The sequence below is a fragment of the Seriola lalandi genome, unplaced genomic scaffold, assembly GCF_002814215.2.
Source record: "Seriola lalandi dorsalis isolate HSWRI2012SDOR001 ecotype SW California unplaced genomic scaffold, Sedor1 jcf7180002054517, whole genome shotgun sequence".
NCBI lineage: Eukaryota > Metazoa > Chordata > Actinopteri > Carangiformes > Carangidae > Seriola > Seriola lalandi.
In genome coordinates this window covers 1,470,302-1,497,172 of record NW_019525070.1, presented here as the reverse complement: position 1 = coordinate 1,497,172, position 26,871 = coordinate 1,470,302, and the positions used below count along the sequence as shown (strand labels likewise).

Below are 26,871 nucleotides of genomic sequence, written 5' to 3'. Positions count from 1 at the left end.
CCTCCTGTCACCTTCTCCGTGACCAGAAATTACATCTCAATCAAATCACAACCTATTGCACTGAGAAGGTAATCTCTCATCACTGTGCAATGGAACACTTTTATTTTGAAAGTCTTATCATCTGCTATATTAAGGAAAGGTTACAATGCTGTATTACTTATGACTAATAAGACCAAATATGTTGTAGCCACGTTTAAAAATAGCCTTCAAAAGGAGATTTGCCCATGTTCACACACACTCTGTGATTCAGATATTAAAAGAATGTATGAGACGCTGAGCTCTTATCTTCAGACTGGGTCCTTATCTGTGCACCAGCTCTTCTGTTGCTATAAACACAGAGACAACACCTTTTGGACTCAAGGCACATCTCCCAACTACATCTATTTGTATTTGTTTGGGTCTTGCCTGGAATGCTGTTATCACACAAAAGAAATCTTATTGATTATATGTCATTAGTAGTGAATCTGAGTTATCAGATGTTGATCCACCTGAGCCATTGTAGTGTATGACTGGATGTGTGCGCTCTGAACCTGAGGAATGTTAACAAGCCTTCAGGCAGGCCTGTCTGGCTCAGCCCTGCTCTGGGTGTCAGTGTTAAAAGGGATTGTTTGGACCTCTCTCCCCCTCCCTCTCTCTCTCTCTCTCTTTCTCTCTCTCTCACCTGACCCCACAACCCAGCCAGTGCTCTAACAGACTGTTTCCAGAACAATCCATGAGAGGCCAGCAGCTGCAGGGAACAACAGCGCGTCTGTTGTTGTTCACCTCTCAACAAAGAGAGGCAGACAGATGGATGGACACATGGATGAAAATGGATGGATGGTCCTAATCATCCACGTCTTACCACTGTCAGACAAAATACCACTGGCATACAGGAGTATAACAAGGAAAACAAGGGAGCACATGTACACTGTTACACACATGTAAGACAATACCTTATGTGCCACAAATACAAAAATGCATCGTTGTCAAATCAATGGTGGATGTTTTGTGGTCTGGAGGAGAACCAAATGGGTAAAATGATACTACTGATCAATAAAAAGGACACTCTGTACTTGAAAGTCTAAATCTGATTGAAAACATTTAGATCAGGCCTGTGTAGAGGGGCTGAGTCGTGCTGTTTGTTTCTGTGTCTTTGTGAAAGTGAAGCAAGGTTATATAAAGACTTGATACATCAGTGTTAAACTGTGCAACACTACGTCTGCATGATGCAGATCGGAGGAAATTTTCGATGGAATGAGGAAAAATCCAGTCTCGGTAAAATCTCCATTCCAAACAGTTGTCAAGCATGGATTTAACGCAGAGACAAATATACTGTACGAAGACAAAGCAGCTGTCCGATAAGACAAAACTGTTGCAACTGCAAAGTTTCCTGGCAATTTCACTCCAGCTCTCACTGTGACTGGGTCAAAAGCCAGTCTTGGTCAACAAAGTACTTCGCATTTGCTTTATCTTTCTGCTTGTGAAGCACTTTGTGACTTCTGTTCTTAAAAGGTACTTCATAAATAAACGTTCCTTCCTCAGCTCCTCTTACCCTCAGTTTCCCTGTTCCTGAACAACTCTATTCCAACTCGTCCATACACTCTTGTCAGAAACTCTGCCACCCTTCAAGCAAACATACTTGAGTGCAGATCAAACACTGGCTCTCATACCATATCTCCTCCACATTTTCAGAGATATTGCCAAGGGTGCCAGTCAGCCCTTGTGGAAGTCAAATAGCCACTCTGTAGCCAAGAAGTTCTGGCAAGGGAAATATGTTGCTGAAGGCAGACATGGGCCGTCTGGTATGATAAAAATGCAGATCCAATACATCTGAACTGTCAAGAAGTCTAAGTAGCAGTGGCAATATTATCTCACTGACTCCAAAGAGCAAAGTAGTGGTACTAGTAATAATGAAGGCAGGGATCGGACAGATCAATCAACACCACCAGTCACCAGCCACGCTCCGCATGTCATACAGTTTAAATATAATTTATCGCTATCTATACTAAGATCTAGTTCTTCACGATAAGTGACAAAGTTGGAACAGCAATTCTCACAGAAGAGGATTTTCAAACCATCTCCCCGTGTCATCAGGGCTGAGAGGTATTCAGTCAAGGCGGCCCACAGAGTTTCTATGTCAGGACGCGGATACTACATATAGGTTCCTGTTTGCTTCAGTTTCCAGATACTATTGGATTACTGCAGCAGATTGGAGACATAATGGAGAATCAATAGCAGACCAGCAATGCAGAGCACTGAGGACTGGACTGCTGGGCTTTCATGACCTTCACCATCCCAGACTGTGAGACGTTAGATAAGCACAGATATCTGGATTTGGATGAATACAATCAAGAAGATGCACGGGGAGTCAGCTTAGCTCAGCCTGTAGCGGATCAGCTTCATCAACTTAACTGCTCTGATCCTTGACTACGGCTCACACAAACTCCTGGGAGGCAAAAATTTAACTCAGAAAAAAAACGTGTTCAGGTGCATTGTTGTTTGTGTTTTCTAATCAAATCTCTTTTCAGTGTGTGAAAATAGTATATTCCAGGACCACGCGCAGCATGGTAAAATACACCGAAACAAAGTGCCTATTAATAGATTAAATAAAATAACAACTTTAAGTATTACATACCCCAAGCCTGTGTGCATGCACTGTATGTGGTGTGGGGCTGTAGTCATTATCTTTCTGATGCCTTGTGTAAGCACTTGTTCACAGTTTGGTGTGTCAGTGTGATTACATAATTGGCTTAGTTACCCCGACCGTGTAAAATAGTTGCTTCTGTGAAATGTGCCGTGTTCTGTTATGAATCATGCGGCCGGGAAGCAAACATCTAATGTGTGTGCTTCCCCGCTACTATACAAAGCAGAAATGAGCAGCCCTATAAATGAAAATGATAAACAAATGATACGTCGTCCACCGCTACCTCAAAAAACCTTCACATCTATCCCCTGGCTTTTGTGGATATTTCAAGAATGTGTTTTGCTGGAAGGGAAACAGAGAGACGATGCTTGGTGGAGGGCAGACAGAGGGAGAAGGGACTAACACTGTCTTTGTAAAAAAAAAAAAAAAAAATCTAATTCAAACAGACCGCCAAAAGCACAAACACACGCAGAGCAAATACACACAGTTTCAACGTGTACACTTACACACACATATACAGGTTATGTGGCCACGTAAACAGCCACACGTCTTAGACACAAACACACCCTCACCCTCCTGCACCAGGTGAAGCTGTAAAACATCAACACAGTATTATTTCGGACTGTTTTTGGTGCATCCTGTTCCATATATTTCACTGTATCCTCTGGAGGTGTGTTTGTTTTCATCCTCCCTCTGAGGGACAAGCTGTGCTGCAGCTACAGATCAGTGTCTGTCCAGACCAGTCATACAACAGGCACTATGCAGCACTGCAGAGCGAGCAAAGTGTGTGTGTGTGTGTGTGTGTGTGTGTGTGTGTGTGTGTGTGTGTGTGTGTGTGTGTGTGTGTAAATATCTATAGCCACAGTAACAGTCCAAGATGATGATTGATTGGTTGGATTAACAAAGAGGAGTAAAAAAAATATCCAGTATGTAGCATGTATGTTACTCTGTGCCCCCCATGTGCACAATCAGCATGTGTACGAATGTAGTGTAATAATTAATGTAGGTGATGTATCGTGTTGGACAAACGATCTTAAAAATACAGCGATCTATGTTTAAACAACACGATGCTGCAAGCGGAGGCAGGACAGAGACAACGGCTACTCCGCATCACAGAGCACAGTGCAGAGTGTACAGTATATACTAAGCACAACATCCCACTAAATCTGAAAACTTTAGTGGGCTCGACCGCTGTTTGTGTGAGACATATCACTTGTCATATTGAATGTGAGGGTTGTATTTCAGCTTTTGACAACAGCAAGTAAAGAGAAACAATGGGTGGGAGGTAAAGGAGGAGGAGCGCTACACCTAAAGAGCGCTTTGACCTTTCAGATGTGACATTAGCAGAAAAAAAAAAAAGAGCTACGCAGAGGGAGGGAATGAAGATGACAGAAGAGGAAGACAAAGGAAGCGAAAACCACAGACAGAGAACAAAAGGTGTGATAGTGTTAAATATTTAGTTTGGGGGCTTCTCTTGTGATTTCTGCGACGGCACTGTACAACAGGAACACATCTCAAACTTTATTGAAAGCAAAGCCATTTTTATTTCCTGTAGGACAGACAAGAGAAATGAAAAAATCAGTGGCAGTATACAATCACAAGAAGTGAATATATTTCATTTCATAAGATGACGTGAACACAAGAGAGAGGGAGAGGACTCGGCCTGTGTGTTTGTAATTCAGAGAGTGTCTCACTCTAGTTCCACCCTGCATGAGAAGCAGCGAGGAGGAGGTCACCCTCTGTGTCCAGAGAGTCACATGATTCAACTGAGGGAGTGGGGGGTGGGGGGGAAACATACAGCTGAGTATATGGAGAGAAAACAGAGATGTTCTCTACAGACACAGAGGCAGAGAGAGGCTGCCCTGACGGAGCGATACACTGCAGCACGACAGGACGTATCACAGCAGGATTAATATCATATTCAACCGCCAGTGATATCTACTGTGTCATCGTGTCGTGGAAAACAAGATTCGATGACACAAAGAGGACGAGAGAGACTTGTCCATCCCAGCGAAGCACAGATTAGTTTTACTCACACCCTGCCCTGGAGTCCAAAGGTCCTCTTACTGTTTTTTAAGGGTGACAGGCAGGTTTATTACCTATACATATCTCTGTGGATACAACTGACTGTGTTTATTACCCTCAGAAATGGTCAATCATGGGGTTGAAGGAGTATGTTGCCCTGCCTTTATTGATATGAGGACATTCTTTAACTCTTTTCTCCCACTTGTTTGTCTTCACCCACCCCTCCACGTCTCATTTTGTCATCCCTCCCTCCGACTCACAAATATAGGGTCCCCCGAGTGGGCCTCCGCAAACCTCATCATTACCAGGGCAGGAAAGTGGGAGGGGGACATGCGGGGGGCGCTCTCAGCAGGGCCAAAACAACAACAAGCAACAACAACAACAAACATCACAACCTCCAAATAATCTGAATTCCTGCGAGACTGCCAACGTGTCGCTCTGCCAGCAGCCTCCAACCAACCAATCGTTACGCAGAGGAGAACAATTATGAGCCAATCAACCCTGCAGGCGTCCTTTTAGGAGATTTTTTTTCACCCTCTAAAAAGCTGGTGCTGATGTGCCGCAGGGCCAAGGAGGCTTATGACCCTGACTCATAAGTAGACAATCTTCCCAAGATTAACATGACTCTTTACGAACGTGACTTTGGGGAATCAGTCGGGCAGAGAAACTTTGACTGGATATGTGCCAGGTCATGTGGAGATTACATAAAATGCTCTGAATCTGGACCGTCGTGACAGAAGTTTATCTTCACTCAAAGGGGTATTCAATGTCTATGCCACAGTGGCTGTGATATCCTGTCTTTTTAGTTCCCAGAAAACTCATTTCCCATAAATCAACTCAATAGTATCTTTTCTTGAAGTTGTATTTATGTCATATTGTTCAAACCATAACTGTGAGGAGCTGAGTGGGAAAAATCAACAACATCTGGACTTTCTAACTTCAACAGTATCTCTGACTTGCTGCAAAGAACAACAGCAGTGTCCGAAAAACCACATTTATAACAAAATAAAATCCAATATTGCCACTAATGAAATAAATCAAATTAATTTAAAAGGAGCTGTACGCTGTTTGTTTGTACCTGTTTCACTTGCCAATGAAGTGCTACAAATTACAAATGAAGTATTAGAGCCTTCAAGCTGAGATTTTTTTTTTTACCTGAGACTTAAGGAAATGGGTCAAGAGCCACAGACGACTTAATACAAGAGTTTTCAGTTAGTGCTGCTGAGACTGCATGAATGATATTCATGTGTCAAATTGGTGGAGTGTCCCTTTAATTATTCTTTTGACTTTATTTCACTTTCATGAGCAAACCAGAAAACACTGATGGATCACTGCCATCCGAACATATTTACAGCAGATTGTTGACACTGTAGTCCGCCAATTAAGTCCAGACTTGTTATATTTCAAGGATTTAAGCTTAAACGAACACATATCAACTTATCTTATCATCTATTTTCACCACATTTATGAACATGCTATTTATGTTCTTTTAATGCTGTCCCAATGCAAATGCTGATCTTGCCAATATTTATTTTGCATAAACATGAGATTATTTTAACCTACTGCCGAGCACTTGCACTTGATCATATAAACAAATCACATAAACACAAGATAAAAGGTTGTGACTTTAGGAGATGCTTGTCATGTGTTTCAACTGTTTTGTGTGCTGTGGCAAATAACATGTATAATACTCTAGCTTTCATTTTCTAACAGATCTCATATTGACAAGGTGAACATTGATCTCAGAACTGATAATAAAAGGCAGTTAATTATAAAGTCCTGACTGAGTCCTGCTGGCTATCAGTAGTACTGTACGTGGTATGTGCTGACATGAGCGCAGCCTGGCTGATGAATGAGCACAAAGAAAGAGATAACAGAGAGAGAGAGAGAGAGAGAGAGAGAGAGAGAGAGAGAGAGAGAGAGAGCCCATGCTAAGGTAGAGGTTCAACACAGCTGAACAGAAGTGTGGAGGCCAAACCTCATCAGGTCGACAGAGTCTGTTGGTCAAACTGCCCACCGACCTCTCTGGGGTTTATACTAGGAAGCTTCTTCTCATTCAGCAGTGGTCTGATTCATACTGCTCGCCCTGGAAAAAGTGCAACTCATTCTTTGTTTTAAAATATTTTGAGGATGCTTGGAGCACTGATTCAGTCGGTCCAGTAATATGTTGGACTACTGATAATCAATTTGTTTTGATGAGTAATGAATAATTTTGTGTATCTAGTAAAAAGACCAACCATGCTAGTGAATGCTCAACAGATATAGATCCTTCGAGATGGCTATGATTAGCTTATCCCCGATTTATCAGTGTCAGTATCAGCGCATGTGTAACAAGAAATTGATGCACAGAAATACCAAAGATATAATAGAGTGAATTTGGAAAAGTGTCCCCAGTATATATATATAAAATCTCACTCAGTACATATCTAGAAGGGAATTCTTCAATCAAAAATGTTTATATTGTGTGATCATGTTGCAATAATTTTTAATTTCGTCAGCGTGAATTTAATACTTTTTGCTGGTTTGACATTTTATAGGATAAATTACAAATTTAGTAATTGATTAACCACAACAGTACAAGATTAACCAATTCAAAAGTAATAATTGGTAGCAGCCCCTAAAGGCCTGGTACTGACTCACACAGCTAAGCAGCACAACACACAAGACTCATTAATTAGAAACTTTTGTTTTCATATACTCCTTTCTTACGACTAAACTTGAGTCAGGAAACAAGAAAAATGTTGACGGGGTGCTGAATAACCCGAGATGGCGAATTCTGGCAAGAAAACAAACAGTCTTGTCGTGCTTTCAGCTCACTGCAGCTGGGACGTAGCACATTAGCACTTGGGCCCAGAGCATAACTGTAGACGGTGGTGAGAGAGGATCCTCTGAGAGAAGAATTAGAGTGGGTGTAGTAGGAAGAGAGTTCACACTAAACAGACACAAACATTATGAGGTGCCAGAATTCATTATCACAACACAGTGTGGCTTTTTATTTCTTTTATCAGATTATTATCTTAACTGTAACTGGACCTAGCAAAGGGGGGGGGGCGGCACACCCCTGCGTGCGGACATGAGGCACATGGGTCAGTCAGTCCATTATCAGGAATGAGGCAAAGAGAGCTGTGAACTACTGTTCAGGGCACTGACTTATGTAACTGTCTTAATAAGCCTCATATGCCTGTTATTTTGGTCCTATCACTGCTGGGATCCCATGGTACAGTACGAGCACAGTGCACAGAGTGCTCTTTGACCCAAAATCACAAGACAGCACTAAAAACCTTACAGTTGTTAATTGTTGTGCTACCTCTTCAAAGGAAGCTTATACAGCAAGAAAAAGATGCACTAATGTTGGTTTAAAAATGTGGCCTTCTGCTCTGAGCCAGTGTTATTGATTACAGTTACAGTCACTGTCACAATACAATCATTCATTTAAGAAAGACTCTGATCAGCCACAGCTAAAACCCAAGAAGGGGAAAAAAAGCTAAGGGTCAAAAAGTAAATATGATGTGTCTTGACAAGGTTTTGGCTCTGCAGTGCTGTGGCACTTCTGCTGCTACTCAAATGGAAAATATTACATAATGTGCAGATGCTGCTCACTCTGACAAGCAACATATCAGTACAAGGGCAGTGTGCAGCGCAGCAGAAGAGCTCAGGTGTTATCCCCAAAGAGAGAGCAGGGGGATTTGCATGAGCCATTTTCCCTTTCAAACATCCTCTGCGGCAAACTGACCAACCTGGCCCAAGCTGGACCGATTCCACTGCCGCCCAGTCAAATGAGGAAGAAAACAGGGAGATCATAAAGGGAACCACAGGCTCATATTCCTGTGTAACATATGTGTGCTAAACTCTGACGGGAAGCCAGTCAGATTTGCATGATAAATTCATTTTCTCCAAACACAGGTGCACACACACTTTGATCCAAATTAGTGACAGTGTGTGAGACAAATTTTTCAAGGAACAGTCAGCTGCTTTGTCATGCAGAGCCACAGGACTATAACATGACAAGGGTCACAGGGCAAAATCAGACCCAGGACAGAGCGATGACACTTTACACTTCAGCCAGCTGAACCCCCAGGATGCCCTGTGACCTGATGTTTTCAGCTAAAATGGCTTACAGTTTAAATAAATCACACACAGAGCTATATCAGAAAACTCTACTGCATTAATTAAAAAACGTTATTTCCAAAGGGAAACATTTCTCATTAAAGTTGTTCAAGATCCTCAGATGAAGAAAAATCTAAATCATAACGTGCCAAAACTTTTCATCCGTCATTATGACAAAGCAAAAAAATCAAACACACAAATATAATTTTGTCCATTAAAATTCAGTATTATGTCAACGATATAATGTCAAATAAACACAAGCCCAACAGTTGAACTGCCACTGAATGATAACCAATGAGTCCAGATCATTCACTGAACACTGCTGTTGTTGAGCTTGCGAACGCAGCGTCCCTCAGCGCCGGGCAGCTTTCACAAACTTAACCAGATATCTCTTTTTCTCTTTGCACTGATGAAGCTATTTCACAGTCACAGCCCAGCTAATTTTTTTGGTGGTGGGACGGGTCAGGGTGGAAGAATCATGAGGACCCTGGCGGCCAAGTAGCTAGAGGAGAAATGTAGCAGTTCACTGTAAAGAGCAGTGTTAATGTGACAGATACTGAGCCAGTAAATGAAAGAGGCTGGTCCACTTTGTGCAGCTTCTAATAATGTACCCAGACAATATACAGAAAATCTGTCACCTCATCTACAGCACAGTGTGTCAAGGGTGTCAAGCAGCTGTGTGAGTTTCTCAGTTATTTGGCTCACAAAAAGTTCAACTGAGCCAATTGATAACAATATCTAAACATGAAGAGGTCTTCACATTAGAATTATACCACATGCATTCGAACCAGGATGTTATGGTCTGATTTCCATTATTGTCCTGTAAGTGATTCTGCCCCTCACTGTGTTACACAACCTTCAACTTGCTTGCCTCATTTCCCATCAAACTGGACAGACTTCCAGTTTCACACTAAATGTGCAAGGCAGAGTTACAGTGACTTAAACAAAGACAAGAAAAAAAAACTTCCCCATTAATTAGAAAAGTGACTGTCCAATAGCTACACCGTGGGACAAACTGGTCCTACAACAGGCTTTATTTGAACTATAGCAGCAAGAATTTAATTTAGAGCTCAAGGGTGAACTTCAAATGACTTGGAACCACCACCACATTTATTCTCACCTTCACTTCAAATGTGATTCAAACTGTGCTACAAGAGGAAAAACATTATGCTTACAATCAATCTGACCTTCTGCCCTTTATCCAATCATACAAAACATATTCAGAGTTGGAGGGGAATTGATAGAGAAATCCAGCCTCTATGCTAAGATCAGGTGTGTTTGTTTTTTTTTTTTTGTTGGTTTTTTTTCAGGGTATGACAACCCCGTTTCTCAACAGGAAACTGAACAGCTGGATCACTCGCTTCAGTGGAAGCGCACACCTCCAGTTTTTCACCTGTCGCGACAGACAACCTGAGAAGTGATACTCTGAAACACGAAATGTCACAGTATGCAAGGTGGTTTTTTCTGTGTGTGTCAGCGTTGTAAACCTTTACAAGACGCCTGTAGTGTTCCGCATGATGCATCAAACTCACAGTAGTCTTGACCACACAGTCGTCTTCTTTTGAGTGTCGAGTAGAAATAATATTTCCCCTCAGAGTGGCTGCTGCAGTCCTCACAGAAAGGTCTGTCCTCAAGCAGATAATCCCCAACCGATAAATGAATGCGATGAAGAATAATATACGCAGTGTTTACTTCTACCACAGGCAGACTGTGGACTACTAAAGACTCACTCCTCTACTGCGAGCAGCAAGACGCCCTGTGTGTGTCCGTGTCCCTGCCCTGCCTCTTTACATACAACCATGCCATTCAGTGCGCCACTGGATAGAGATATGAAGAGCGAGACGCCCTCTGCAGGCAGGCCTGAGCAGGAGTGGAGAGCCCACAGCAACAAATTTCTCTAATTTCATTACCCAAAGTTAGTCTGATATTATATCCGTTTTCTCTCCCAGTTTATGGAGGACCAGGGATGTCACGGGGAAACTAATAAAGCATTGCCAGAATTTCATATTTTAATAGGAATCAAAAAATAGGAATTGCAAAAATAATTTATAAATGAGCGATTAACCCATCAGTAAATATTTAAGATTTAAAAACAGCATAAAACATCATTAAATAAACCATTTGTAAATATATTTATTAAGTCGTGAACATGTAATGGAATTTGAAAAAAAATATTTGAAAGGGCATTTTATAAGTGGGAATACATTCCTGGATTCACTCCTAAATTTCTTCAAATTTTCCTTTTCCTTTTAGCTAATCAATTAGCTTGATCATTTAGCCTTTCTGTGACACTCTGTGCCTTCAGTACTGGTAATACCCACTGGTTAGCTCTCCAACCAATCAGACAGCTTTCATTAATAAATGTATTTACAAATGGTGCATTTTATGAGTATTAATGATCGTATTTATTGATGGCTTAATAGTTCATTTGTAAAATTCTTGAAAAGGTGAGTATTTATTGATGGATTAATCTATTTTTAATGCCAATTATAGTATGAAATTAAGGAAATGCTTTATCACTTTTCCTTTGACATGCCTGGTCCTCCATAACCAGCTGTGTTCTCACTCCCATTTTTGTTCCTCTGTTGCATGAGATAGATTTGGCAACCCTGACACTTAGTGCAACATATTAATATACAGTAACTTGTGGTGAACATTTGTGCAACAATAATATAACCTTTTATTTATTTTTTTAATATTTTATTAACTAATATTGCTTCATTGAGTTTATAATATAATTTCATAATCAGTTGCAGTACCCTATTATTTCATATGTAATTTGCAGGTGTAACATTTAAGTTAGTTATTTACAACCCGTTTAGTGTGGAGCACTTTTGGTTCCCACCTGCCATTGTTTGCAGGAGGATAAGTGTGAATGTGACAGCCTATTCAATGCACATCATGAATGTATGATGCACATGTCCTGCTAAGAGTAGAATAAAGTTGAGTCCTACCGTGTTGGGGGTGACTAAAGAAGACAGTTAAAAGAAAATTGTAGCCCGCTTGTCACCCACAGCCCAGAGAGCCTGGAGAACGCTAGGGTTACAATAACAAAAAAAGGCAGCCTGTTTCATATTTACATATTTATTAACATTAAAAGCAAAAATGAAACAGGAAAATAAAAATGAAGCTGCAGAACTTCAGGCTCCATGGTCACGTTGGGAAAGAGAGCTGCTGTCATCCAATCCAGGAGCACCAGAGGTATCTCTACAGGAGTAAAAAGTCCCCTCTAAATGAGCATATTTACATCTACATTTGCACATACTATGGCCTATATGATGCGTATTTAATGTTCACTAACCTCTCACTGGTGTTTCCAGAGCTTTGAATGTCTCTTAGGGGTTCAGCCACACCAGAGTCACTGCAACAAGTTCAGATTAAACACGAGAACATGTTGGTAATGTGATATCAAAACAACAAAACATATGAATAAAGAAACTTTGTGAATAATGATTTATTTCCTTTACCTGCCCTCCTGTGGATTTTGCTCTCTGTTTTGTCTCTTTTTATATATATGTATAATTAGGCAAACCAGGGAAACCAGGGAAACCAGGACTATTAGCACTACACATGTGGAATCAAGAGGTGAATATTTAAGATGATTGTATAAATACACAATAAATACAACACACAGTAAAATGTAGATCTCACCTGATTGTCAGCATTTGAAAGACAAGCATTTGAGTCCTGAGCGAAAGCAAGAAGATAGAGAAAGGCAAAGCAAGTAAAGCAAATTTAAATAGTAGCAAAAAGCCAGAAAAGACATGGGTTAAAAGTGTTGAAAGAAAGATGATGCTATTAACAGATACTTGTCCAGAGGCAAAAGAAACATGGTGATTGCAGGCTAAATATCAGATTTACTGGTGTTCAAACCTACCGATCCAGATGCTTTCAAGGGATTTCTGTTCTGGTGATTTGGTATCTGGAGGAAAGAGGAAAAACTATGATCAATGATCATATCAAAACAGCAAGCAGCATGATATAAAGTGTGTATCTGCAGGAAAAGCTTACCACGGGTAAGAGAACATATGTCACTGGTGGCTAGTTGAAAAAAACACAAGAAGTGTTACAAAGTGTTATCAGACAGAACAGCATCGGTTACTGGACACCAGAGAAGATATTCAACTACATACAATAGGATTATTTATTTAGTTTTTAATCAAGAAAATGTGCTGAGTGTAAAAATCTCATTTAACGCCAGTATCATCAGTGTTCTACTTACGGAGCATATTGAACAGAAACACACTTCAAAGGGAATAAATATTAATTTAGGGCCTAATTTAGAGGTGTTTTGTGAAGAGTACAGATTTAAAATTAAAAAAAAAAAAAGTGACACCAGAGAGTTTAGCAGCTAAAAGGTGGGTGTTGAGTTTTAGCAGTGAGCAGTGATGGAATTTCCCTTGAAAAGTAAAATGTTTTCAAACAGCACCCTCAGCTGGGACTGATGAATCCTTGCATCCTTGCTGCAGAAGCAACAAGAGCAGCAGCGGACGACAGCAGCATAAAATTAGCAGTGAGATTAACAGAATAAGTTTGAAATCGTCACATATTGAATGGTCACATCTAAATAAGAATACATGTAAATCAAAATTGCAATTTTACACATAAAAATCAACCCAAAAAAACTCCATCCGAACAGGGATACTAATGTGCATGTAAGCAAGTCAATATGTGCAGTTTGTAGGAATATAAATTGAGAATAAATTTTAAATTGAAGAATGGTAGAATCATTGCAAGAAAACCGCATTATACAGTAGGCCTACATAAAGAGCCTTAGAAAGTAAAAGTAAACACCTGTACACTTCCTGGTCTCAATATAAGCCTCCCCTTCAAATTCACAGGGATCATCTGTATTGGAGGAGACGAATGCCCGACCATCATGCTGACAAACAGACTTGGGTGGTGGTAGGTGGCCTGCACAGTCTGGAATGTGTTTGTCAGTGACGACCAGCTCGTCTTTGCAAAATATTTTTGTCACATTGGAAGCACATCCTGGAACCTCGCAGAAATACACAGATGTGTTTCCACCTGTAACATACAACACATCTGTGAAATATCTTATAATCTAATAATAACGATCTTATAAGCATGAGAAGATGTATACCATGACCTGCTGTGACTGCAAAGTACTGCACACCACTAACCAACAGCAACAGAAGGGAGATAAGCACTGTCAAGACAAAAACACAAATTAAAGCGAAGGCTCTCTGGTGGTTGTCTTTAAACACAGTTTGAGTTGGTGAATTATCAGAAACTTACAGTTCATGAGTGCTGTGACGGCTTTCTGGATCACAAAACCCAATCCAACCCTGCTCACTGCCACATATGTTGTTCCCCTCGCACTTCCTGATGGATATACATTTCAGCATTAAAGTTAGTCAGTTTGATCTTCATGAGCCTATATAGTCACAGCACATCCTGATTTGCTTTTCCCTCTATACATTTTCCCATATGTAGGCCTGTCACCATAACTACTTTTATTTTGTTGGACAATATTTGCGATAAACATGGTTGACATTTCAAGTCCATGTTATGCCACTCATATAATGATAGCATCTTAATGCAAGGAGCCTAGACCCTTTCAAAGAGCTGAACTTTTAATCTTAAAATAAAAAATTAAAAGTTAATCTTAAGAATATTCAGATTTTGGAATTATGATGTGAAAATATATATAAATATATATAAAAGGCTACTAAATACATTAAACATAAACAATAATAGTAAAATAAAGTCGACATACTGGCTAGTTTGCGTTAATGGACTCTCAGTGTCTCTTTGGTCGAGAATTTACTTGTGGTGGCAAAAAAGGTCTCCACACCGGATCTGTGGGGTTGTTTAAAGACTTCCCCTGGTTCACTGTGGCTGCAGCTGTGTATGTGAGGGATGAAGGAGGGAGTCTGACTCACACGAATGACAGCAAAACGTGTCTCAGCACATTTTTTTGGTTTTAGACTTAGTCACTCGGCCAAACACGTTATGTGAACACTGAACAGTCTAGCAGGACTTTGCATGTGTCAAGTCTAATAATGGAAGGGAAATCCCTGCTATTCATTCTGACATGTTGGCTAAAATGTTTCTGACAGTTTCATACCCTGGAAATTATTAACTTGCTCCCGGTCCCGGGACTAACACTAAACTAACACCTCACCTCAAACAACGACAGCCGAACTGCAACCGCAGAGCTAAACTTAGCAAGAAGAATATGAGAGACACAAATACAAACACGAACCAAAATTGACACTCACTTTCGACGAGCCTCACTGAGCCAAGCCAGTGTTCCTGTTGATGGGAAGTGGTTTGTGCTTTAAAGTCTACTCGTCTGTGCAGTAGCTTTAAGACAGACAGACAGAGAGAGAGGGAGAGAGAGAGAGAGGGAGAGAGAGAGAGAAGAGAGAGAGACAGAGACAGAGACAGAGACAGAGATTGAATTTACTGAATTTTCATTTTACACAAAAGCCAAAGTGGCATCAAATCAACAGCAAACATAAGCCCAGCATGCCTGAGTCCCCCTCAATAATGGGGTACAAAGCATTTTGTAACACACCACACAGAAAACAAAGAGTCCAGATAATTCATCATCCGGTGGTAACTGTGATCAGTTTTTAGTATGCTCGTTGTTATTCTGATCATATGGTGACAGCATCAGAGGCAGTTATCTAATACAAACGTAGAAGGGGGGGGGGGGGGGGTGTCATTTCTTTGCATTTATTTTCTTTATTTTACACTCTGCACCAAAAAAACAGCATCGCCATCGTCAGACCACTTTTCATTTAAAGCCTTGCACACTTTTATATAAACAGTTAAAATAGCTCTGGAAGTCTTTGTAAACTCTTCTCTGGATGCTGACATAACAGACAGGTTATGGGCACAGTTTATTTAAGATAGACTGATTACAGCCAACGCTCTGCACACCATGCAAACTTTAAGCTGGCGATGCTCGATCAAGAATCCTCCCTTCATCACCTCCGACCACATCCAGTCTCTCCCTCCACACAAGTTTCCTCTCTTCTATTCAGATCTCTTTTACAGCAAGACTAAATGTACACAGCGCTTTTCCTCCCATCACCACCATGCACAAGTATGCACCGAGTAGTATACTTACTTCACTTTCAATAATCCGCTCTGGTTAATGGCGATATAAAGTGCAGGTGTTCCGTCTCCTTAAAAAGTTGTTGAACAGGCGAACTTCTATGAGCAGTTCGTAGCAGGTGTTAAAGTCAGCAGGTTTATGAGGGGTCTATCGATATAATGTCTTATATAGTCAGTCTGTTCATCTCCAACCCAACCTACCTACCTAGTTGGTATAAGAAAGCTCCAATAAGATTAGCCCCAGCCTTCCGTTAACTTCACTGTCATCAATCCTGCAGCAGAGATAGAAACAATAACACTACCACCCTACCCTATTAGTCATTTTACTTGAACGTGCACCATTACAGTAAGTGAAGGACAGTCACAATCATCAGGACAGATCGCTTCCTGGAAGACTCCACCTTGCACCGCAGTTACCGTGCAGTGCTTTACTGATAATGATCGTAATTGTCACATTATTGAGTAAAAACAGTGGTTATATGCAGGCTATAATGCTGGCATGTCCCTCTTGAAGGCAACACCTTAGATCGCGAATTTCTCAGTTACAACACCTCCTGTTTTCCAGAGTCCAATTCTTTTTTTTATCACCATCAATAAACATCTGATGTTGCTGTGTCAATTAATGATGCCAGCATATCACTTCACGTATTGTTTTAATCTCTGTTGTGCATTTGGTCACAGGAAATGCTGTAATTACGTTTCATTGACTGCGTGCAGTCAGCGTTTCCAACGAAATGCTGAACCATGTCATTTAGTCACTTAATCATGCCATTTTTTTTCATTCATGTAGCACTCTCACTCAAAAAGCATGAACCTTTGCAAGAAAGTTTACACTTCCTTAGTTACCGTTGAGTTTATGTCTGTTTGTATGTATTATTTCTGAAGTGAAACTGAAATTATGAGCTGTTAGCTTCATGTAACCTGGTTAATCTTTCAGCATTAATTCATAGTCATGGTTCAGCAAAAACAAGAACAAAATTATGTATCGGTGGCAAATCCCACATTTGTGCTTCTGTTAAAAATAAGGCTCTGGTTTAGGCTACACTGTGTGACAATATCTTTATAGAGATTTGGAGCCAGGTTGATGAATCCTTTAATATTTTTGATATGGAAAAAGCATTTGGAGGAAAAAAGTCTCTATTTAACAGAGGATATAAAGAAAAAGGTCCATTTCTGTCGTTTGGATTGTTGGCAGTAGTCTAGGAAGGGCTGCTGAAGGGTTTGATGAGACCAAGTTCCATAGCTTTAACCAGGCATGTGCGTGCTGTGTCGATGGGCTCCTGTCTCTTGGGATTGTCCTCTGCCTTGCCAATTATTGTGAGGATTTCCAGCATCTCACTCTCGATCAGCTTCTTGGTCAGCTCACTGTCATCTGAGTCGAGCATGTTGTAGATAATCACAAGGCCACGGTGCTGGATCTTAGGGTTGGTATGAAGACATAACCTCTGCAGGATCTCCAGCCACTGGGTAGTCTGTTGGGAGAAATTAGTCACTCAGTCAGTGACAAAGTAACACTGTAAAGTGTGTGAATAATGAGTTAAAAATGTCATACACTCCCTTAAACTTGGTAGTTTTGACCTTTTGAACACCTACAGGTCTGAACAGTGGAATCTGAGGCTTAAAATTAGGGTTTGAGTAAGTTAGGGTTTGTGTATTTATTTTTCTTTTTGTTTTAAAGAGGATCTCCCAGGGGATTTTACCCATGACTATAAGTTTACTAGACACAGGGTAACCCCCTACCTAAAAAATGTCATGTGCCATCCTGTAGCATCCTGTGTAACAAACTGGGGCTGTGGAGTTTGAAATACAGGCAGTGAGGGGATGAAAATATGCTAGTGAGCTGCATTATGGGAAGAGCAGGATTCACTGTTTTGGAGGCAGACTTATAGGGGCTCAAAGTCCCTGCTGCTTCCATTTTGACCATTTTACTATGTTCACTTCTCCCTTCTCTTCACTGTCCCCTCTCCCAGCTTTACAGAAGTACAGTAGTAAATCACTGATGTTCCCGAGTGAAAGCTAACCAGGGGATTTCATAATTTCATCATGGGGCACACATGTCTTTATAATAGACTCTGACGTGACACTGCAATTCATATTATACACTAAAGACACTAGTGAATACTGTTGTACATACCACAAGGGTCAGTTTGCTGCAGAGCTTCTTCTGAGCAGCAGTGATCATGGCCAGAGCTCCAGCTGCGGCTATCTGAAGATCATCGTCATCCTCGCCACATAGCAGCACCAGCAGCTTCAGCTTATCATTGCCATCCTCCAGGTAACGTTCTTGGACCTATGACACACAGAGTTGGTCAATTTTAACGAGGCCATACCTGTTAGAAAACTTTGTTTACACACCGTTTGCTGATAATGCATCATCAGTTATTATGTGAAGATTTTAGCTACTTGTCTGTTCTCACCTCTTTACATGTCACAAGGTTGCACATGCATTCAGTGGCAGCCTGTTTGATCTGGTCGTGCTCCTCAAACATGTAGTTCTCAATCTCTGGCAGAGCTTTCTCTTTCACAATCTTTACTCTAGAAAGTAAACAGTATAGACAGTATAACCACAATAAAGCAAGAACTGAAAGCTGATGAATGAGCTGTTGTAACAGTGTGATTGTAATATCATGTGAAGCTGAGAGGCGTCACCTTAGTTTTTCACTGTAACCAGCCAGGTTGGTGAGGCCTTTCAGAGCCTCAAAGTTCTCCATCCCATCTCTGTCTGTGTGGAGGAGGCTAACTAAAGGTCGCACCACCTCATACACCTGTCAAGCAAAGAACAGCTGAAATAAGAATTCTAAAAAGTCCCTTGTAGAGCTATGAGGGATATGTAATGTAAACCACCAACAACTATTATAGCAATCAGAAACTACAAATAAATTATGCATCATTTTCCAGCATACAGAGAGAAAAGCAAATACAGGAAATGTGTGTAGTGAATTAAGAATGTTGTGCCTCAGTAGAATTTTCACTCCCATTCAAATGGGACAACACAGAAATACAAAGCAGTTCCTTTTCATGGCTTACCCTCTCACCAGGAAAGGCGATTTCTGGGTTAGAAATAGCTGCAATCTTGGCAAGGGCATGGCTGGCCTTCACCTTCCCAACATCTGTCCCTTCCAGAGCAAGTGGTATCAAAGCCTGCGCAACAGTTAGATTTTAAAAAAAAAAAGCAGTGGCAAACAATATGGAAATAGTATTAAACCAGTTTAACGTAAAAAGTACAACATATTTAAATGATCAATCCTCAATCCTTCTGTCACTGCATTATGACTTAATTACATGTACATTGATTTCCATTTCTATCACTCACCTTTCCGCCACCTTGGGCTACAATAGTACCACGATCTTTTGGATCGTCTGCTAATGCCAAGAAAACCCTGAAGATAAAAAATAGAAATGGGCCATCATCTATTTTGCAGTATTCTTTAAACTGGAGGAATATACAAGACATTTGATGTATTTAATTGTGTTTTAGATTGAATTCCCCTCCTCTCTGTATGGAACATTTAACGCAAATGGAAATGGCATGCCTAAAAAATTAAACGCCATTCTTTTTACAGCTAAGCCTGCGTCAGAGGCGATGACAGATGTCATGATATCATTGTCATGAGATAACTGTGATGACTCATGACGATGATATCATGAGTCTGGTGTTTGGTTTTTTTTGGTGCTCTAGTTATATAATATGTTTGTTGGAACAGAAAATGCCTTATCGTCACTCTGATATGCCATGCTTCTCCCACCTTGCCAACATCTCCTTGGTCTGGTCGGTCAGGATGGCGTTGTCTGCTTTGACCATGACAGCAAGAGCTGATATGACACCTGCCTTCAGGAGCCTTTTCACTCTCTTTTCAATGAAGTCCTTCTTGTCCTGAGAAAAGAGAGTGTGCAAATTGTGTGTGTATGCATGAGTAACATTTCCTGCTGTGCCTGAGCCAGTTTGTATATACTGTGTTATGAGAGTGGTACAGTTTCTTTTTCTTTTTTTTTTTTTACCTTAGGGTGTTGCTCGGGAACATGTTGCTTTGAGAACTTGGCAAGCTGGACCAGCTCAGGAATGATTTCCTTCTTATCATAGCAGTTAGTGCAATTGATCAGGGTGCAAGCTACTGAATATAAGATTGTCTTATCCTTCGACTAAAAATAAAGAGAAAGGAGAGAGGTTATTACCAATGTCTAATCAGATATACTGTATGTTTCTTTCAGGCTGTTATGTCCATACCTTGGCCAGTTCAAACATGGCTTTCAAGGCAGGCTCATCCTCAACAAAGTCATCTTTCACGTCAGCATCATTGGTCAGATATGCAAGACCTTCGATAGCCCACTTCCTTGTTTTGGTATCAATCTGGGGATTACAGAGCCACCTGGAGTAAAAAAGGAAACATTTAACAGCAAGTGTGTATAGTGATGATGTCAACTATAATTACAAGGTACAACAATATTCTGAGACTATGAAGCCTACTTTGGGAATTAAATCCATAAGATATTTTGCATCAAAATTAGACAATAACTAATAAGGTGTTAGCATATATTTCAAAAATACTGTTAACGGTTTAATTTTTTCTCACAGATTTTCTACATAACATTTTTTCTAATGTTACATATGATAATCTGCTAGATTCTACAAATTGTGTCAGTACTCACTTTCTGCACTGCTTGGCCAATTTCTCTGTGGAGCCCTCAGCAAACTGCCTCATACTGTAATCATCACCTCCAGCTGAACCCAGTTTACAGAGACCCTGGAGAGGACATGGACAGGACAAGTTGTGTAGTCTAATCAAACTCTTTCATATTCTTGTAATAAAGTGAATAGGTTTTACTTTTCTGTACTGTCTTGAATTATTCATACATCTAACTGCAATGTTTTCATCATGTGTTGTATTACTATTCTTTATTGTGTGTGGGCTGTGGTGAAAAATCATTTTTGGCCTGTCTTTGAATAATAAGCTCCCACTATATTCTATTCTTTCCTAGGCACACTCACCACTAGTGAACGTATTTTAATCCTCTCATTCTTGGTCTTCTTGTAGATATCCTTGAGCAGTGACACACCATTGGTAATGATGAAAGAGGCCCGGCTCATCTTTGAGGAAGCATGGATCAGCGCCTCCACAGCAACCATCTGGTCCACCTCACGCTCTGAGCCACACAGCGCCACCATCATCTCCATGATACCTTGCTGTCCCACTAGGGCGTTACCAACATCAAAGGGGCCCTGCAGAAGCCCCGAGATAGTGTTGACAGCGTGAATGGTCTTGTCCATGTTGTTGGGATCAATTTTGGATCTGTAGAAAAGAAGGGGAGAACAAAGGAAAGAAAAATAACTTGGTCTCCATTCGAAAAGTCTTGGATACAAAATCTGTAAATGGGAGATCTCTATTTCATGTACGCACTTGATATATTCATCACAAATGTCCTTGAAGTTGGCTCTCTCTGGGTCACATTTGAGGTCATCATAGAGCTTGTTGAGGAGCACGCTGGCAATCAGCTGTGTGTTTTCCGTCATGGACAGCTGGTCTGGCAGTTCACTAACCTGACCACACACCTTGAGGATCTTCTTCAGACCTGGAGAACAAACACATATATGCATATACATGTTTATCTGCCGAATACACCGTGTCAGGGGGTCTAGGATGCGGCAATGGACTGTAGCTCAAACCAAGTAGGTGACATGATGCAGCTGTCTGGCTCACCATGATCAATGGTGAAGAGGGCCTTGGTGTTGTCTTTCTCTTTTTTGTCTCTGCGAGGTACATTCTTGGTCAGGAGGTTCAGCGCCTGGTCTCTGCCATGACCAGACACTTTCTTACTAGTAACCATCTCCAGCAGCGAGAGAAGAATGGTTTTCAGGTCTTTAGCTGCATCTGCAGAGGGACAGACAGATAAAAGGCCGTATGTCTCAGTCAGTAATGCTGGGAAAAAAAGAAAAGAGTAGCACCACCTTAAGCCATACAGATACAGAGGAGGATTCTGTCTCACCCAAAACCAAGGCCTCTTCTTTCCCATATTCCCTGGTATCTCCACCAGTGAGCGAGTCATTAATGCACTGGAAGAGGTTGCAGGTTGCCAGTGCAATCTCCTCATTGTCAACAGCCATGATGCTGCACATCTTATCAACACCCACCATGTGAATAATAGCCATGGCCTGTTTAGGGGAGTGAAAAGAAATATACATTTTGTGAGAAGAATGCCATGAAAATAATATTGTTCTTATTTCTAAGAGCATCAAAGGAGTTGTTCTTTTAAAGACTGATTGTATTTGGAAAAGGCTGTATATGTTGAAAGGCTTTCTGGATTCACATGCACATTTCATTTTCACTTTCACATTCACTTGACTTCACTGAGTGAGATTCTGCTTGAAGTTACTGCTTCGTAAAAGTAAGTTTTTCCTTGTCACCAAGTGCTTCCTCTTAATGGGAAATAGACCTGCTTGTCTGTTTGTTCAATGAGACTATGATCAAGACTGCACCCACCCGAGCTTTGTGTCCTGTGCACATTCCTGACAATGTACGAACAGCAGCCAGGATCATTTCTGGTTTTCCTGTCTCAATCATGTTGATCAGCAAAGGCACTCCGTTGTTTTGGAAGATTCTCTCTGCTCCAGCATCTTCTCTCGACAGCACAATAAGATTGTTGGCAGCCTAGACATAAAAAGAAGAAGTAGTGCTTTGTGAAAGAAGATGAACTTTGCATCAGCATCCTGACTAAACACTAAAAAAATAGGAAGCTGATTCATTTCTTCAAACAATAACAAAAATACCTACTTTTTCTCTCTTGTCCTTTTCCATTTCCTCATCAAGCAAAATGTCAAACATATTCTGTACCCTCGAATCTGTGGAGAATGTTGTTTTGAGCTGTGGAGAAGAAAAATGTAAGTGAAACTTTCCTCTAGCAGTAAAGCAACAGTGGACAAATGATGCTGGCATCTCCCTGCCATGTGCATTTAGTTAGTTTTGGTTTAGTGTAAATATCTGTCCATTTTTCTTTGTATCCAAACATTTAATTTTCATCCCACAAGAAAATCGCGATTATAATATTTTTCAGCCAAAAGATCACTGCAGAATAAATCTAGCAGCGCTGATTTAATGTTATAGATTAGTGAATGCTGGATGCATTTATGTAAAGTGATGTCTGTAGTCCTTCTGTGTGTAGATGTGTTGGTCTGTGTAATGCTGACCTTAGCCTGGATGTCTGCCCCCAGCCTGCGGAGGGTCTCCAGGAAGGTCTTGTTCTTTGGTTCGATGGTGGCGCATCTCTGCACATCTTTGAAAGCCATATCTAGTTTTCCCAGCTTCTCCAGAGCTTGGCATCGCCGATACAAGGCTTTAATGTCTGCTGCATCAACATCAATTGCTAAAAAAGGGGAAGAACCATAATGAGCTTGTGGACTTTGATTTCAGTTAGTGTTCGTATTCTTTTGTTTGATACTATAACTGGTGTTGGTTAAATTTCTAGATTTATTGTTTTACCTTTAGATGCATCAGATGCTGCATTGGCATAGTTTTCCTATGACAAAAAAAAGAAACTTTTACATGAAAGTCTATTCATCAGAAGAATTACAAATTATAGTTCATCTGGTGCTTGTATGTTGTGCGTTACCAAACTGCTTACCTTTTTTAGGTAGCATGCAGATCTGTTCCTGTGAATGACAGCCAGCACCTTTTTGTCCTTGCACACCTTGATGGCTTTAGTGTAGCATTCAATGGCCTTGTCGATATCTCCAGCCTGGAAGAACTTGTTTCCGTCGTCTTTTAACTGGACTGGGTCTCCCATCTGGTAGGAAATGTTATTATAACATATGAAATATAAAATCTTCAGATCCTAAAACATTTGACTGTTTCGTGTAAAATCTAAATTGACAGCCATCACTTGTTGAATTGAGGAATTTCAGTATCATCAGTCATTCAATACATGTAGTATTTTCACCAAAATAAGGCCATTGAAGCTTAATACCTGAGTAAACTGGTATAAAGACAAATATTTCAAACACACTTAAGATTGAAAACAAATCTACTGAGCAATATCACACGTTTTCAGTCATTTTAGGTAAAAGAGCACTAGAATAGAAGTAAAGACGCAGTCCAAAACCAATATACATGTACAGCACAGACACTTATTTCACATTCAGCCCTGGAGAACAGCAATCATAATCTGTCAGCAGAATATTTATAAATACCGTAGCAATAGAAATGTTTTTATTCTCACCATTCTTGCTAATAGGTGTCCTGCTGACCTGGGTCTCTTGTAGCAAATGGCCACGCACATGCTATCTCTAACTTTAAATGGCCTCCCCTCAGGCCTTATTTGGGCATGGTCTCGTACCCCAGTTGGAGCATTGCAACAAATGCCACTTTCCCAATGGACAGACACCATCTCCTCCTGCTCCTCTGATAAACATGGTCTATCCCCCTTCTGTGCCCTTCTCCTCAAAGAAAAAAAAAAAGGTCTCTGTGGAAGCTGTACAGTACCTTCAGGATTGTCTGTTGTGTGTCTTGCTTGATCCTCTTCTAGGTTCTTCTGTTTTTTTCTCCCGCGTGTACGGTCTGCACCTCCAGTGTTTGTTGCAAACTCTTTCTGTCTTGTGTAACCTTCCTCCGCCAACGCCTCAATTTATATTTATACTGGGATCGCAATGAGGTGGGACTAAGGTGGACCATCCATCACACATAGGGGTTCATTTCAAACATGCAAAAGTCCCTAAATGCAACTTTGAACTAAAGTTCATCATAAGCAATGATTACATGTGTTACAGCAAATATCTTTCCAGTTTCTTTGAATTACCCAAGGCTTTATGAACAAAACAGTCATTTCCCATTCAAAAAAATTCTGTGAGAGTGACCCCCCTCAAAGATGGTCTGCTCCTGATAAGGTCTATTTAGGGCACAGACAGCTGAGAACTCACCAGCAAATGCCTGATACCAAAGTGGCGGGAGGGGGGTTTAAAAGAGTGTGTGTATGGAGACAGTAAGGGGAGGGGGGGACTGACAGCTGTAGAACCACAGAGGGACCTGGTAGCTTCTAGAAAGAGAATGTTCTTCCGCCACATGAGTTGGGTTAAGGTATTTAGTTGTGGTGGTAAGGGGAAGGGTTAGGTGTTAGAGAATGCATTATATCAACAAGGATCCTCATAAATGTACAGTTGAAGTAAGACATTTACACACAACTTAGCCAAATACATTTAAACTATTACATTTAATCCTAATAAACATTACCTGTTTTAGGTAGGTTAGGATCACTACTTCAGTTTAAGAATGTGAAATGTCAGAATAATAGTCAGAAGTTTACATACACTTTGTAGTATGTTTCGGGGGGCCTTCACAAGCTTCTTACAATAAGTTGCTGGAATTTTGGCCCATTCCTCCTGACAGAGACGGTGTAACTGAGTCAGGGTTGTAGGCTGCCTTGCTTGCAAATGCCTTTTCAGTTCTGCACACAAATTATCAATTGGATTGAAGTCGGGGCTTTGTGATGGCCACTCCAATAACTTGACTTTGTTGTCTTTAAGCCATTTTGCCACAATTTTGGAAGTGTGCTTGGGGTCATTGTCCATTTGGAGGACCAATTTGCAACCAAGCTTTAACTTCCTGTCTGATGTGTCAAAATGTTGGTTCAATATATCTCCATAATTGTCCTTCCTCATGATGCCATCTGTTTTGTGAAGTGCACCAGTCCCTTCAGCAGAAAAGGCAGCAACAATATGGTGAAGCCTCCCCTGTGATTCACAGTTGGGATGGTGTTAAGCCTCCCTCTTTTTTCTCGGTGATAGTCACGATGACCGACCAGTTCAGTTTTTGTTATCAGAAAGTAAGATCTCTGTCCCCATGTGCAGTGGCAAACTGTAGTCTAGCTTTTTTTTATGGTGGTTTTGGAGCAGTGACTTCTAGCTGAGCAGCCTTTCGAGTTATGTTGATATAGGACTAATTTTTCTGTGGATATAGATACTTTTTTTAATGTGTATCATTCAGAATCTTCACAAGGTTATTTGCTGTTCTCACACCAACGTAAGTTTATCTCTAGGACACAGAACATGTCTCCGTTCTGAGTGGTATAACACTGCTTATAGGCTACTTGCGTACAATTGTACAGATGAATGTGGTACCTTCAGGCGTGTGGAAATTGCTCTCAAGCATAAACCTGATTGACTGATTTATTTTGATTTCCCAATGATGTCAAGGAAAGAGGTACTGAGTTTGAAGGTAGGCCTTAAAATACTTTGACATGTAACCTCCACTGAACTCAGATGATGTCAATTAGCCTATCAGAGGCTTCTAAAGCCATGACATCATTTTATGGATTTTTTCCAGGTGTTTAAAGGTACAGTCAACTTAGTGTATGTAAACCTCTGACCCACAGGAATTGTGATATAGTGAATTAAAAATGAGTGTGTCTATTGTTTATTGTTTTGGGTAAAATAAAATATAATATAAGAGAACAATACAATACTGCAGGGAACTGATTACCTGGGTGTTTGTCTCCTGCCCAGTGCATGCTGGGATGGGCTGCAGACCCACTGTGAATGTAAACAGGAATGAGCATGTATGTTAATTAATTAATTGATTAATTAGAATGTAATAGATTATAATAGAACCTAGTGAAGAGTTATATCAGGATGTCATCACACTAGTAGTTGCACTTTCTACATCAATCAGTATATGTTTTCAGGTCAGGTGAGAGGGGGAGATAACTGATACAATAAATAATAAATATAGTCAAGTCATTTTTTATTTAGTGCCAAATCACAGAAGTTATCTCAAGGTGCTTTATTATCTTTATTAATTAGTTTTTAGATTATTATATCATTTTATTTGACAATTACAAAAGATTGCTTGTGTTAAAATCATTGAATTAAACTGTAACAATTTGACCTGCCTTTTTAATAATATGTTTAGACAATAAGTAAATAAAAATCATAATGCTTATTAAGAATATAAAAGGGATTTTATGTTGGAATTATCAAATTATTTTTTTCTCATTCAAACTTTACTTCAAAATTAATATCCTGGAACAGTGTGGTATAAACAACA

General features: G+C 40.4%; 3 protein-coding genes across 5 annotated transcripts in view; all 3 read right to left on the bottom strand.

The window, feature by feature from the left end:
- The window catches only part of pip5k1bb (phosphatidylinositol-4-phosphate 5-kinase, type I, beta b), a 33,352-nt gene extending 22,840 nt beyond the window's left edge, over positions 1–10,512 (bottom strand). Inside the window, exon 1 of the mRNA XM_023413444.2 lies at positions 10,288–10,512. The gene's annotated coding sequence lies outside the window, so the exon portion shown is untranslated. The remainder of the gene's footprint in view (positions 1–10,287) is intronic.
- Positions 10,513–11,823: 1,311 nt separating this feature from the next.
- LOC111660312 (uncharacterized) lies at positions 11,824–16,829 on the bottom strand. 3 transcript variants are annotated; one of them, XR_015437698.1, is made up of 11 exons: positions 15,858–16,829; positions 15,001–15,085; positions 14,015–14,101; positions 13,860–13,925; positions 13,550–13,783; positions 12,767–12,796; positions 12,633–12,677; positions 12,407–12,442; positions 12,223–12,319; positions 12,057–12,116; positions 11,824–11,962 (listed from the first exon to the last, which is right to left on the bottom strand). XR_015437698.1 is itself a non-coding variant. In XM_023413525.2 (10 exons), exons 3-10 carry the CDS (start codon positions 14,019–14,021, stop codon positions 11,896–11,898), a joined length of 606 nt encoding a protein of 201 aa, XP_023269293.1. In that variant the 5' UTR covers positions 14,022–14,101; positions 15,001–15,085; positions 15,858–16,829; the 3' UTR covers positions 11,824–11,895. The 3 variants fall into 3 exon arrangements, 2 of the variants coding, with proteins under 2 accessions (XP_023269293.1, XP_023269297.1); XM_023413525.2 differs by lacking the exon at positions 12,407–12,442; XM_023413529.2 differs by lacking the exon at positions 12,407–12,442 and having other exon boundaries at positions 13,866–13,925.
- A 91-nt stretch (positions 16,830–16,920) lies between these two features.
- On the bottom strand, positions 16,921–24,443 carry unc45b (unc-45 myosin chaperone B). Its single transcript, XM_023413561.2, has 20 exons — positions 24,316–24,443; positions 23,459–23,620; positions 23,317–23,353; positions 23,025–23,200; positions 22,612–22,701; positions 22,321–22,488; positions 21,827–21,992; positions 21,541–21,711; positions 21,241–21,412; positions 20,832–21,132; positions 20,492–20,586; positions 20,070–20,211; positions 19,844–19,984; positions 19,591–19,718; positions 19,158–19,224; positions 18,872–18,985; positions 18,494–18,609; positions 18,262–18,379; positions 17,979–18,134; positions 16,921–17,316 (listed from the first exon to the last, which is right to left on the bottom strand). The coding sequence occupies exons 2-20, from the start codon at positions 23,618–23,620 to the stop codon at positions 17,044–17,046; spliced, it is 2,793 nt and encodes a 930-aa protein (XP_023269329.1). The 5' UTR covers positions 24,316–24,443; the 3' UTR covers positions 16,921–17,043.
- Positions 24,444–26,871: the final 2,428 nt, after the last annotated feature.

What these genes read in the sequence shown, in the direction of transcription:
- LOC111660312 (XM_023413525.2), bottom strand. An exon ending in CATATGTTCTCTTACCCGTG is followed by an intron (nt 12,678 to 12,766) that starts GTAAGCTTTTCC and finishes TCTTTCCTCCAG; the next exon opens with ATACCAAATCACCAGAACAG. An exon ending in CCTTGAAAGCATCTGGATCG is followed by an intron (nt 12,320 to 12,632) that starts GTAGGTTTGAAC and finishes CCACATGTGTAG; the next exon opens with TGCTAATAGTCCTGGTTTCC.
- unc45b (XM_023413561.2), bottom strand. Translation starts at nt 23,620, where the DNA reads ATGGGAGACCCAGTCCAGTTAAAAGACGACGGAAACAAGTTCTTCCAG. An exon ending in AAAAGGACAAGAGAGAAAAA is followed by an intron (nt 22,489 to 22,611) that starts GTAGGTATTTTT and finishes TTTTATGTCTAG; the next exon opens with GCTGCCAACAATCTTATTGT. An exon ending in GGTTACAGTGAAAAACTAAG is followed by an intron (nt 18,380 to 18,493) that starts GTGACGCCTCTC and finishes TTTACTTTCTAG; the next exon opens with AGTAAAGATTGTGAAAGAGA.